At 35.6% G+C, this 13,664-nt stretch overlaps 1 protein-coding gene across 1 annotated transcript; it reads left to right on the top strand.

The window, feature by feature from the left end:
* The first annotated feature begins 8,923 nt into the window (after positions 1-8,923).
* LOC120349709 lies at positions 8,924-12,052 on the top strand. The gene is made up of 3 exons (XM_039420236.1): positions 8,924-9,115; positions 10,514-10,680; positions 11,988-12,052. Exons 1-3 carry the CDS (start codon positions 9,027-9,029, stop codon positions 12,050-12,052), a joined length of 321 nt encoding a protein of 106 aa, XP_039276170.1. The 5' UTR covers positions 8,924-9,026.
* The last annotated feature ends 1,612 nt before the right edge of the window (positions 12,053-13,664 follow it).

The following is a 13,664-nucleotide window of genomic DNA, read 5'->3' as shown; positions in this document are numbered from 1 at the left end:
CAGAAGTAGTGTCGAACAATTTAGGGTATTGTTCATCTTGAATGGCAGGAAACTACAAATGTCGTATTTGAAGTGTTCAAAACTCAGCAGTTATCCTTATAGCTGCCATTTTGTTTTTTTGACTTGGGAATTTTTATCTCTAGAACGAAATGTTGTATTGATCTAAAATTTGTCATGAAGACTCAACTTTGAAAAATAAAAGTAAAAATTTTCTATGTGAATTTTCAAAATGGCGGCCATTTTAAATTTTTGATGGTAAATTTTTCGAAAAATGTTCACTTTACAGAAAGTTTACAAGAGACAAAAAAGTTGGTAAATTTTATCAAGATTTCAAGGATACCTTATTCATTAATATTAGTATTTGGTCCAGTAGATTTTCAGTTCTGTTGATTATGAATGACTGATTATGAATCAGTGCCATTTCGCTTTAATAGGTATATGTAGATTCTTAATGCCCAATAAAGGAATACATTTAGGGAATTCACTGTTTCTGATTGAATTGTATTGATATTCTTATATAATATTGTATTTTATTTTTCTTTTTAAAAAAGGTTTTAATAAATGTCATTTATGCACAAACGAAAACCAACTTCAACTCGTGTATTAAATCGTACATATTTTTTCTTTTTTGTACAGTTGGCCCTTCCGACAGAAGACAAGGCTAATCTCCTAGAAGTCACAGGGAGACAAGAAAGAGAGGACATATCTCGCACAGAGACGCAACAAGACAGGGAGCAGGACATCCCAAAAGAGAATAAAGTGCCTCAAAACAGGAGGAAATTATTAAAATAGCTTGTCGCCGAGTTATACCTCTTCAAAACACAAACAGGAAAATAAAAATAGTGTGTCGACGTGTTTTGCCAGTGTTCACCGATAATGCTAATAAATAAAGCCTATAGTAACAATAGGGCCTTGATGGATGTATTTCCAACTCTATAGAGCCTTTGTATGTTCAGTGAGAAAGAGAGGACATATCTCGCACAGAGACGCGACAAGACAGGGAGCAGGACATCCCAAAAGAGAATAAAGTGCCTCAAAACAGGAGGGAAATTATTAAAATAGATTGTCGCCGAGTTATACCTCTTCAAAACACGAACAGGAAAATAAAAATAGTGTGTCAACGTGTTTTGCCAGTGTTCACCGATAATGCTAATAAATAAAGCCTATAGTAACAATAGGGCCTTGATGGATGTATTTCCAACTCTATAGAGCCTTTGTATGTTCAGTGAGAAAGAGAGGACATATCTCGCACAGAGACGCGACAAGACAGGGAGCAGGACATCCCAAAAGAGAATAAAGTGCCTCAAAACAGGAGGGAAATTATTAAAATAGATTGTCGCCGAGTTATACCTCTTCAAAACACGAACAGGAAAATAAAAATAGTGTGTCGACGTGTTTTGCCAGTGTTCACCGATAATGCTAATAAATAAAGCCTATAGTAACAATAGGGCCTTGATGGATGTATTTCCAACTCTATAGAGCCTTTGTATGTTCAGTGAGAAAGAGAGGACATATCTCGCACAGAGACGCAACAAGACAGGGAGCAGGACATCCCAAAAGAGAATAAAGTGCCTCAAAACAGGAGGGAAATTATTAAAATAGATTGTCGCCGAGTTATACCTCTTCAAAACACGAACAGGAAAATAAAAATAGTGTGTCGACGTGTTTTGCCAGTGTTCACCGATAATGCTAATAAATAAAGCCTATAGTAACAATAGGGCCTTGATGGATGTATTTCCAACTCTATAGAGCCTTTGTATGTTCAGTGAGAAAGAGAGGACATATCTCGCACAGAGACGCGACAAGACAGGGAGCAGGACATCCCAAAAGAGAATAAAGTGCCTCAAAACAGGAGGGAAATTATTAAAATAGCTTGTCAATGAGTTATACCTCTTCAAAACACGAACAGGAAAATAAAAATAGTGTGTCGACGTGTTTTGCCAGTGTTCACCGATAATGCTAATAAATAAAGCCTATATTAACAATAGGGCCTTGATGGATGTATTTATTCATTAATATTAGTATTAGGTCCAGTAGATTTTCAGTTCTGTTGATTATGAATGAGTGAGTGAATGAATCAGTGCCATTTCGCTTCAATATATGTAGATTTTTAATGCCCAATAAAGGAATACCTTTAGGGAATTCACTGTTTCTGATTAAATTGTATTGATTTTCTTATGTAATATTGTATTTTCTTTTTCTTTTTAAAAAAGGTTTTAATTAATGTCATTTATGCACAAACCAAAACCAACATTGACTTGTGTATTAAATATTAAATATTTTTCTTTTTTGTACAGTTGGCCCTTCCAACAGAAGAGGTTAATCTCCTGGAAGATCTTCAGAGTTTTATTGATTCTGAAATTCCCAGCAACATCCCACCAGCTGAATATTTTGAGACGACACAAAAATCCATGGAAGTCACAGGGAGACAAGAAAGAGAGGGCATATCTCCTAGAGACACGACAAGAGAGGGAGCAGGACATCCCAAAAGAGAAAACGCCTCAAAACAAGAGGGAAATGAAAATAGCATGTCAACGTGTTTTACCTCAAAACACCAGCAGAGAGATCAAAATAGCATGTCGACGTGTTTTACCTCAAAACACCAGCAGAGAGATAAAAATAGCATGTCGACGTGTTTTACCTCAAAACACCAGCAGAGAGATAAAAATAGCATGTTGACGTGTTATACCTAAAAACACCAGCAGAGAGATCAAAGTAGCATGTTGACGTGTTATACCTCAAAACACCAGCAGAGAGATCAAAATAGCATGTCAACGTGTAATACTTCAAAACACCAGCAGAGAGATCAAAACAGTATGTCGACGTGTTATACCTCAAAACACCAGCAGAGAGATCAAAATAGCATGTCGATGTGTTTTACCTCAAAACACCAGCAGAGAGATCAAAATAGCATGTCGACGTATTGATTACACTTGCTTTACCTGTCATATCAGGTATATTTTAAATGCTTTGAATAGGAGCATTTCCTATTCTTCTTCTTCTCCACTCTTCTTCTTTTTCTTTGTCTTCTTCTTCTCCTTCTTCTTCTTCACCTAAACTCAAACTGCCCAATTAATGCCCAATAAGGGATACATTTAGGGCATTCACTGTTTCTGATTAATTTGTATCATTATTTACTCATGTAATATTGTATTTTCTTCTTCTTCTTTAAAGAGGTTCTAATAAATGTCATTTAGGCATAAACCAAAACCTACTTTCACTTGAGTATTATATCATACATATTTTTTTTGTACAGTTGGCCCTTCCGACACAAATAGAAGAGGTTAATCTCCTGGGAGATCTTCAGAATTTAATTGATTCTGAAATCACCAGTGCAATCCCACCATCTGATGTTGAGACAACACAAAAATCCAGGGAAGTCTCACCTGAAGAGACAGGGTGACAAGAAGGGAGGGCCTCCCACTTGAAGAAAAAATAAAAACTCAACAGAAAGAAACAGAAAATCACTCATAGTCGTGCTTTCACAACACACTATACGTCCCACCTAAAGAGACATCAGAAGACTGGGAGGGCATATCTCCTAAAGAGACGCAACAAGAGAGGGAGGACATCCCAAAGAGAAAATGCTTCAAATCACCTAGGGAATTAAAATCACTTATAGTCGTGTTTTCCCAACACCATATGTACCACCTAAAGAGATGTCAGAAGACTGGGAGGGCATATCTCCTAAAGAGATGCAACAAGAGAGGGAGGACATCCCAAAAGAGAAAACGCCTCAAAACAACTAGGAAATTAAAATCACTTATAGTTGTGTTTTCCCAACACAATATGTCCCACCTAAAGAGACATCAGAAGACTGGAAGGGCATATCTCCTAAAGAGACACAACAAGAGAGGGAGGACATCTGAAAAGAGAAAATGCCTCAAAACATCAAGGAAATTAAAATCACTTATAGTCATGTTTCCCTAACACCATATGCCCCACCTAAAGAGACGTCAGAAGACAGAGAGGGCATATCTCCTAAGGAGATGCCACAAGAGAGGGAGGACATCCCAAAAATTAAAATGCCTCAAAACAACAGCCCAATAAAGGAATACGTTTAGATCATTCACTGTCTCTGATTAAATTGTATTTATTTACTCATGTAATATTGTATTTTCTTTTCCTTCTTTAAAAAGGTACTAATAAATGTCATTTACACACAAACCAAAACCTACTTTCACTCATGTATTAAATCATACATATTTTTTTCTTTTTTGTACAGTTGGCCCTTCCAACAGAAGAGGTTAATCTCCTGGAAAATCTTCAGAGTTTTATTGATTCTGAAATCCCCAGCACCATCCCACCAGCTGAATATGTTGAGACGACACAAAAATCCATGGAAGTCACAGGGAGACAAGAAAGAGAGGGCATATCTCCTAGAGACACGACAAGAGAGGGAGCAGGACATCCCAAAAGAGAAAACGCCTCCAAACAAGAGGGAAATTAAAATAGCATGTCGATGTGATTTACCTCAAAACACCAGCAGAGAGATCAAAATAGCATGTCGACATGTTTTATCTCAAAACACCAGCAGAGAGATCAAAGTAGCATGTTGACGTGTTTTACCTCAAAACACCAGCAGAGAGATAAAAATAGCATGTTGAGGTGTTATACCTCAAGACACCAGCAGAGATTTCAAAATAGCATGTCGATGTGTTTTACCTCAAAACACCAGCAGAGAGATCAAAATAGCGTGTTGACGTGTAATACCTTGAAACACCAGCAGAGAGATCAAAATAGACTGTAGACGTATTGATTACACTTGCTTTACCTGTCATATCAGGTAGATTTTAAATGCTTTGAATAGGAGCATTTCCTATTCTTCTTCTTCTTCTACTTCTCCACTCTTTTTCTTCTTCTTTGTCTTCTCCTTCTTCTTCTTCTTCTTCACCTAAACTCAAACTGCCCAATTAATGCCTAATAAAGGATTACGTTTAGGGCATTCACTGTTTCTGATTAAATTATATTGATTTTCTTATATAATATTGTATTGTATTTTTCTTTTTAAAAAAGGTTTTAATAAATGTCATTTATGCACAAACGAAAACCAACTTAACCCTGCATTACACGTGGCTGATCTGAGAGATCAGAAAGGGATATTTTGTGTTGCAAAAGTTCTGGGAGTGGCAACACTGAATCCAGTGTTCTAGTACCTCACTAGCTATTATTGAGGAGTGAGTCAGTCCAGTTGGTGTGGTTGTCCACCATGTTGAAGTTTGCCTATACAACTTTTGATCTGTGAGATCACTGCGTTAAAGGTTTTCATTTTTCAAGTTTTATCTGTTTGTCAGTTCTATGTTCTCAAATTTCTTAGTTTATCTCAAGTACCACATTAGTTGCACTTATAACAATGGAAGATGTTTATTCCTTACAAAATGAGGCACAAGTGGATGCAATAATTTGCATGCTGGATGACAACTTGCTGACTGACGATGAAGCTAATGAACCCCAATATGATGAAGAGACAGATACAGATGAGGATGCTCCTGAAGAAGATATCACTTTACATGTGAGTGATGAAGATTCATCCAACTCTTCAGAAAGTGATAGTGGAAATAAAAAGTCTGATGAAAACTATTACTTTGCTCATCAAGTGAGAAACAAGAAAACCATCAATACATGGAAATGGAAAAAAACTCCTTACAATCAAGCAAGGAGATGTGGGCCACTGAATATTCTTACTCAACAACCTGGAGTGAAAGGTGCAGCAAGAAACGTGAATTGTGTATTAGAACTTTGGAGTCTACTGATAGATGAAACTATCCTGAATAAAATTGTTGAGTATACAAATAAATATATTGACAAAGTGAAAGACCGATTTGCTAGACCTAGGGATGCTAAACATACAGATGTAATTGAAATAAGGGCATTTATAGGACTATTATATCTTGCCGGTGTTTATAAGGCATCAAAATTGAATTTGGAAGAGATTTTTAGTGATAAAGGTGATGGTATCGAGATTTTCAGACTCACTATGGGGATAAATCGATTTTGATTCTTGCTTTGATGTTTACGTTTCGACAATTTTGAAACAAGACAAGAAAGAAGAGCTTATGATCGACTTGCAGCTGTGAGAGAGTGCTTTGAAATTTATGTTGAAAACTGTTCAAAATATTATAGCCCTGGAGAAAACGTAACAATTGATGAAATGTTGGTTGCGTTCAGAGGGAGGTGTGTTTTTCGACAATATAATCCCAAGAAACCTGCAAAGTATGGGGTGAAAATATTTTCCCTCACAGACGCCCGGATTCCCTACACATGCAACTTGGAAATTTATGCAGGAACCCAGCCCGAAGGACCGTTTGCTTTGGATAACTCACCATCTGAAGTTGTAAAACGTCTAGTAGTCCCAATAAGAAATTCTGGAAGAAATTTGCCATCAATAACTGGTTCACCAGCTATGATCTAGTAAATGAACTTGAGCAGATCAAAATATCTGTGGTAGGAACCCTGAGATCAAATAAACCACAAATCCCACAGTGTTTCAAAAGTAAACAGAGAGAGGAGAAATCATCGATGTTTGGTTTTCAGAAAAATGCAACTTTGGTTTCGTACATCCCAAAACCGAAGATAAACATTTATCTATTGTCATCTCAACATTTTGATGACAAAATCGATGAAGAAACAGGTGATAGAAAAAAACCAGAAGTGATAACTTTCTACAATAAAACAAAGGGGGGAGTAGACATTGTGGATCAGATGAGTGCAGCCTATAACATATCAAGAACTACAAAATGTTGGCCAATGATAGTTTTCTTCACCATGTTAAATACAGCAGGAATAAATACCCAAATTTTGTATACAGAAAATAAAAATATGGTAAAGAGCAGAAGATCATTTCTAAGACAACTTGCAGTTTCACTTATACAAGGACAAATAGACAGGCGAACGACTATAAACACAGGGCTGCCTACATCTATTTCCAAAGGACTGAAGAGACGTCATTCAGAAAATACTACACCTGGTTCAAGTAATCTTCAAACTGTGGAGCAGAATGAACAGAGGAGATTGGACTGCATACCTTGTAAAGTGGTAAAAAAGAGGCGTCTCACAAAGTACAAGTGTCATGTGTGTAAGAAGCCACTATGCTTGGAACATTCACGTATGAGATGCCAGAGTGATTGCACTGAGGATTTGGACACAAGCTCTAACAGTGAATAATATACAAGCTCCTGGAATACTACCCTCTTGATTATTTGTATAGTTATTTTTTATCACTCTGATAGTTAAAGACATTCAACATGATTTTCGAAACATTAACTTTAAACACTTTGTTTTTAACTTTGATTAGCATTATGCTTCATTTAAAATTAAGTCAGTCAACTTTGTATTTCTTGAAACTCTAGAATAGGCAAATATTATATGAGTCAAATTTACTTTACTTTTTAACATACAAGTATAATTGAAAGAAGCGTTTTTTGACAATATATGCATAAAACATATTCATTGAACCATCTTTTATCAATTCAAGACCTCCAATGTAACTTATCTGTCGAAAAATTAAGGAAAGTAATGATATTGATTGGAGTGATCTGTCAGATCACCGCGTGTAACATGTGATGAAAAAGGGCCGCATGTAACGCAGGGTTAAACTCGTGTATTAAATCGTACATATTTTTTCTTTTTTGTACAGTTGGCCCTTCCGACAGAAGACGAGGCTAATCTCCTAGAAGTCACAGGGAGACAAGAAAGAGAGGACATATCTCGCACAGAGACGCAACAAGACAGGGAGCAGGACATCCCAAAAGAGAATAAAGTGCCTCAAACAAAAGGGGAATTATTAAAATAGCCTGTCGACGAGTTATACCTCTTCAAAACACGAACAGGAAAATAAAAATAGTGTGTCGACATGTTTTGCCAGTGTTCACCGATAATGCTAATAAATAAAGCCTATAGTAACAATAGGGCCTTGATAGATGTATTTCCAACTCTATAGAGCCTTCATATGTTCAGTAAGCTCCTCACCATCGCCATTTGAGTTGTTGCTATTTCCTGTAGTACTGCTCTCTTCAACGCCCAAGTTTTCGAACCGTAAATAAGCACGGGAAAAACACAGGTCTTCAGTATTTTCATTTTCTTTCCAGTAATGAAATCCCCAGTGCAATCCCACCAGCTGATGTTGAGGTGACAAAAAATGCAGGGAAGTCTCACCTGAAGAGATAGGGTGACAAGAAGGGAGGGCCTCCCACTTGAAGAAAAAATAAAAACTAAACAGAAAGAAACAGAAAATCACTCATAGTCGTGCTTTCACAACACAATATGTCCCACCTAAAGAGACATCAGAAGACTGGGAGAGCATATCTCCTAAAGAGATGCAACAAGAGAGGGAGGACATCCCAAAAGAGAAAATGCTTCAAAACACCTGGGGAATTAAAATCACTTATAGTCGTGTTTTCCCAACACAATATGTCCAACTGAAAGAGACGTCAGAAGACTGGGAGGTAGGGACGTTCCGATACAAGTAACTACTTTACTTGTATCGATACTTTCCTTTCGATACCAAGTACTTTTGGCATCGATACTTTTGTTTCGATACTTACTCGGTATCGAATCAAAAGTACTCGTATTGAATCAAACAGTACTCAGATCAGTCTTCAGTCATATTGAATCAAAAGAATTCTACAGGTAAATCTATATCGTCTATAAAATTTAAAGTAGTTACTCTAATTGCATCAAATGAGTACCGTAGTTATAAAATTCAACTGAGTATTTTATCATCATTGTATCTGAAACTTTGAAAGACCATCGTAGTCGACAAACAATAATCTGGATACAAGCCTAATATAGTATATCGCTATCGCCAGTTCGCCATTCTAAGACTCTATCTCTCTAAAGCTGTGATTTCGTTTGAGTGTTCGTTCTTTGTTTGTTATTTTCATGTTTCATTGAAATTTGAAAAAATGTCTCCTCCAAAATCAGATGTTTGGAAGTATTTTACAAAAACAAATCATTCAGTTGCCAAATGCAAGTCATGTTTTAAAGAAATAAAATACTGCGGAAACACCTCCAATTTGTTTAAACATATGAAAGTTCATGGTACCAGTATTAAAAGTAAATCTGTGAACGAAAAAGCTTCAGCGTCAGGCTCCAAGTCTAAAGGGAGTTTATTCAGGTTGTTTGTTATCAACAAAGTTATTTTCAAAACTATTTGAAATATTTTTAAATACTATCAACTGACCTAAATAAATATAGGCCTATGGTAAACAAGAAATTTAAGCCAATTCTATTCTATTTTGAAGTTGAGAAAACCGTTGGTGAAATGGCCTAGTTGAAACAGGCATAGGCTATCCTTGTAGGATTCCTACACAATCTATCATTTAAGTTATTCAAGATTAATATGGTAGGTACAAAAGTACAGTAGGTATTAGACTGAAGTAAAATTAGGCTATTTTTGAAGATGAAAGCACAGCTCAAACCATCTTCTCTTCCTAATTTAGATACATAGGCCTACTGTATTTGAAAATATATATTCAGAATGAAGTTTATAAAGAGTGGGTCAGAAGTTTGGAAACTGCTCAATATTTCTTGTAAGAAAGCAATTTTTTGGTTTTGACACTGGGGATCCTACTAAAATTAAAAGCTCTATTTAATTGTGACTGTGACATCAAAGATTTAATTCGCTAAAAGCAATAATTGAACCCTAGTTGATTTTTTCAAATGAGAAGGTGGTCATATTATACTATTATAGCCTACATGATTTCTATGCAGAATTTTAAAAGAAATTGTTTGGTCAAAGCCACACATCATTGAAGTCAAATCATTTTGGAGGTATTAACTGATTTATTGTAAGTTAGTTATCATCTCAGATTTATAATTGAAATATCTTGGAAACCGATAGACATATCGATTTCTGCATAGAAACCATGTATAACATGACAACTTCTCACTTGGAAAAATCAACCAAGATTTAATGTGGCGGGTAAAAGATGGCAGACCAAATTTTTAATGTCACAGTTGATTAGAGCTTTTAATTTTAGTAAGATCCACGGTGTCAGAAATTAACAAATTACTTGGGTACAAGAAATATTGAGCTATTTCCAAACTTACGGAAGATAAAAGAACCCCTGAAATATAAGTAAAATTATATTCAAAAAATCAAATTTCTCTTCAAATTTCTCTTCAAATTCTCTAACCAAAAATATTATAATATGATCTTTTTAAAAGCAAATATAGGTTTAATCTGTTTATTAGTGGTTCATTGCTAATATGATATGTACCATTGTTAATTAGCTAGTATTAATGCAAAACCTGGAGTGGCCGTAGCTGAGTGGATTAGATGCTGGCTTTGTAATCCAAGAGTCCTGGGTCCGAATCCCAGCCTGGGTAAGATATTTTTCTCGGGCCACTCCCGTGTTTCCGGCTGCCTAAAAAGCAGTCGTCAGGTCATGTCAGAGGTCCTGAGAATGATCAGGTGCGACCTGAAAACTCTGACTCAAGACCTGAGCCAGCCAGGTTACTTGATATCATTATTATTGCAAAACTGAACTGTTTTCATGATTTGTTATTATAGAAAAGAAACGACCACAACCTCATCAAAGAATGATGATGCGATTGATGAGCCTGATGTCAATCTTCCCAGTACAAGTGGTTGTACAGGAAATGCAGTGCCTGATCAAAAACATCAGAATATTCGAAACCCAATCACAGAGTCTTATGAAAAAATTGCATCTTTGAAAGGTGAATTATGCTTATCACAAAACTATGGACTAAATGTTTCCTTTATCTTACAGCTACTAATCATTGTTTTTTATTTTAAATAAGAATCACAGTACCCTTTTCAATATTTTTATCAATGCATAATATGTTCCAACTACTCATGAGTCATTTTCAAATGTAAATAAACAAATTAATTCTATAATAAGTACAGTATGCATAGTGTTTATTTGTTCATTTGCTTGTGAGTAGCCAAAACATGTTATGCATAAATCAAAGTATTTAAAAGGGTACTGTGACTCTTATTAAAAATATTATAAAAAACCATGCGGTGAAGTATGAGAATAACACTTGAGAAAGTGTTTGTTCTTTAAAAGTACCTAAGTACACGCACACAACACTAGAGCATGTAATCAAATTAATTCCGATCGTGTACGACTTTCGTAAACACAGAAGATGTACTGGTATACTGGGATAAAATTGTTCAATAAACTGCCTATAGGAGTACGCCAAAGGGATAACAAACAATTCAAAAGTATAGTCACAACATTTTTCAAGAAAAAAGCATTTTATTCAATTGAGGAGATGCTATCAAGTGATTTGTCTTTTTAATATCTCAGTGCCGATTTCACCAAAATCTAACCGATTGTTAGTTCTTAACCAACGAATAATCTCATTACAAAACCCATTTAAAATCAGCTGACTAGAGCTAACTAGCTGCTTAACACCCCGTTATGTTCGTGGAGAAATCGGCCCTTAGTCTCAGAGACATTTTATGCATTGCAAAAATAGAAAATTATTATCGAAATTTCAACTGACCTGCTATATATAGTATATATTAATTCTTATTTTATATTACTTGTTTTTGTTTTAACTTTGACTGACCTAGAATTAAAGCCTGCTAACATGGATTAAACTGTAATGACTATGCCTTGTTATACAAACTGTATTGTTGGCTGTGAATAAACAATTTTCAATTTAAATAGTTTCATGATCTTATTTTACTACCAACCTCACACTTGCCAGTAAGGGATAATTTTAATGATTTACTGATTTTATAGAATGACTACACCAATAATATTATTACGTACTTTGTCTGGGTAGGTAATTATTCAAAGCTGTAGTTATTAGATCATTGATGAAATATTCTAAAAAGAAAATTTAAAGGATTTTAATTGAAAAATTGAAAGAAAGTTTCAGTAACATCATTTATTATAAAACATTATTGTTCATACTTGTAATGTTTCACTTTATTAGTGAAAGTTCTTCAAAACTGATTATTAATAATTATAATATCCTATAAAGAATGGTGTGTTTTGTGTATTTTTCAGAGGGTGGTGACAGACATTCAACCATCACTCTGTGCATCTTATTCTTCATCTGCAAGGATATGTGACCATTCCAAGTTATTGAAGGAAAAGGCTTCAAACGGCTTATGAAGGAATTAGCTCCAGGCTACAAAATCCCATCAGTAAAATACATAAAGAAAAGGCTCACCGAGAAGTTTGAATCATGTTCTACAAAATTTAAGGAGTTATTGTGCAGTGTGAACAGCCTCTGTCTGACAACAGATATTTGGACAGAAACAATGAGTGAAAAAAGTTATCTTGGTGTCACGGTTCATTTTTTCAAGGATACAAAAGCAATCAATTTAAATCTTGCAGTGAAAGAGTTGAAATTAAGTCATACCTCAGATTATATTTCTGAGGTTCTGGGAGGAATCTGTGAGGAATGGGGAATTAAAGCTTCAGCTATACAGTGCATAGTAACAGATAATGGAGCAAACATTGTCGCAGCTGCAAAAAGATTTGCTGGGGAGAGAAGCCAACTGCCCTGTTTTGCACATACCTTGAATTTGGTTCTTGAGACTGCAACTGATCATGACTCAATTAAAGAAATTATAAAAAAGGTAAGAGAAATTGTCAAGTGGGTGAAAAATAGTGTGAATATCTCAGACAAGCTACGGGAAATCCAGGTGAATAGTGGAATTGCTGAGGGAGCAGTTAAAAAGTTAATCCTGGATGTCAAGACACGATGGAACTCAACATATTACATGCTTGAGAGATTTATTGAAATGTTGAAGATAGTTTCTGAAATTCTACTTGAAAAAACAACAGGGCCTGAAATGTTGACTTCAACTGAAATTGATGTGATAAAACAGTTATATCTCTGTTCAAACCATTTGAGTTTGCGATTAGAGAAGTATCAGGTGAAAATTTTGTCACAATATCAAAAGTTGTTCCCATAGTAAGCTGTTTGGTGTCACAACTGGACAAATTTAAAACTTCATCAGTTGCTGTGGAGCAAGTCCTGGATTGTGTGAAAAAGGAAGTACAAAAACGATTTGGGGCTATTGAGTACAACAACCATGCTGCTGTGGCTACACTTTTGGATCCATGATTCAAGAACCTCCATTTCAGAGATCCTGTTGCATGTACTAAGGCAATTAAAAAGCTGAGGGACTTGATCAAATTGGAAGCTTCAGTATCTACAAGCTCAGAATCAGATGAAGACATGGCTGCTAGTTCATCACAGGCATATGACTTCTGGCAACACCATAAAGAACTGGCACATTGGCAGAAGAAAAAAAAGTCAAGCAGGGGTAGTGAGGGAGATGAACTTTCTGTATATCTAGGGAATCCAGTAGCTCCACTGAAATCAAATCCTCTGGAACAATGGGATGAGATGAAAAGTGCGTTTCCCTTACTCTACAAACAAGCAAAAAACGTTTTAGTTGTTGTTGCATCTTCTGTTCCTTGTGAACGTTTATTTTCAAAAGCAGGTGCCACTGTAACAAAGACAAGGAACAGACTCTCTGGGAAACACCTGGAAAAGCTTTTGTTTCTTGGAGGTTTAGATGATGAAGAGTTTTTTCAGGGTGAATGGTGAATTAAGTTTGTCAAAGTTAAGTTAGTTAGTAAAGTAATTTTAAGTTTTGAAGTAAGTTTACTGCATTAATAATGCATAAGTGTTATAATCTAACCAAGCAAAGAAGGCCCTGTGGCAAA

The sequence above is a fragment of the Nilaparvata lugens genome, chromosome 2 (genome assembly GCF_014356525.2).
Source record: "Nilaparvata lugens isolate BPH chromosome 2, ASM1435652v1, whole genome shotgun sequence".
NCBI lineage: Eukaryota > Metazoa > Arthropoda > Insecta > Hemiptera > Delphacidae > Nilaparvata > Nilaparvata lugens.
The sequence above is the reverse complement of the archived record's forward strand: the minus strand, read 5'-3'. Positions and strand labels throughout refer to the sequence as shown.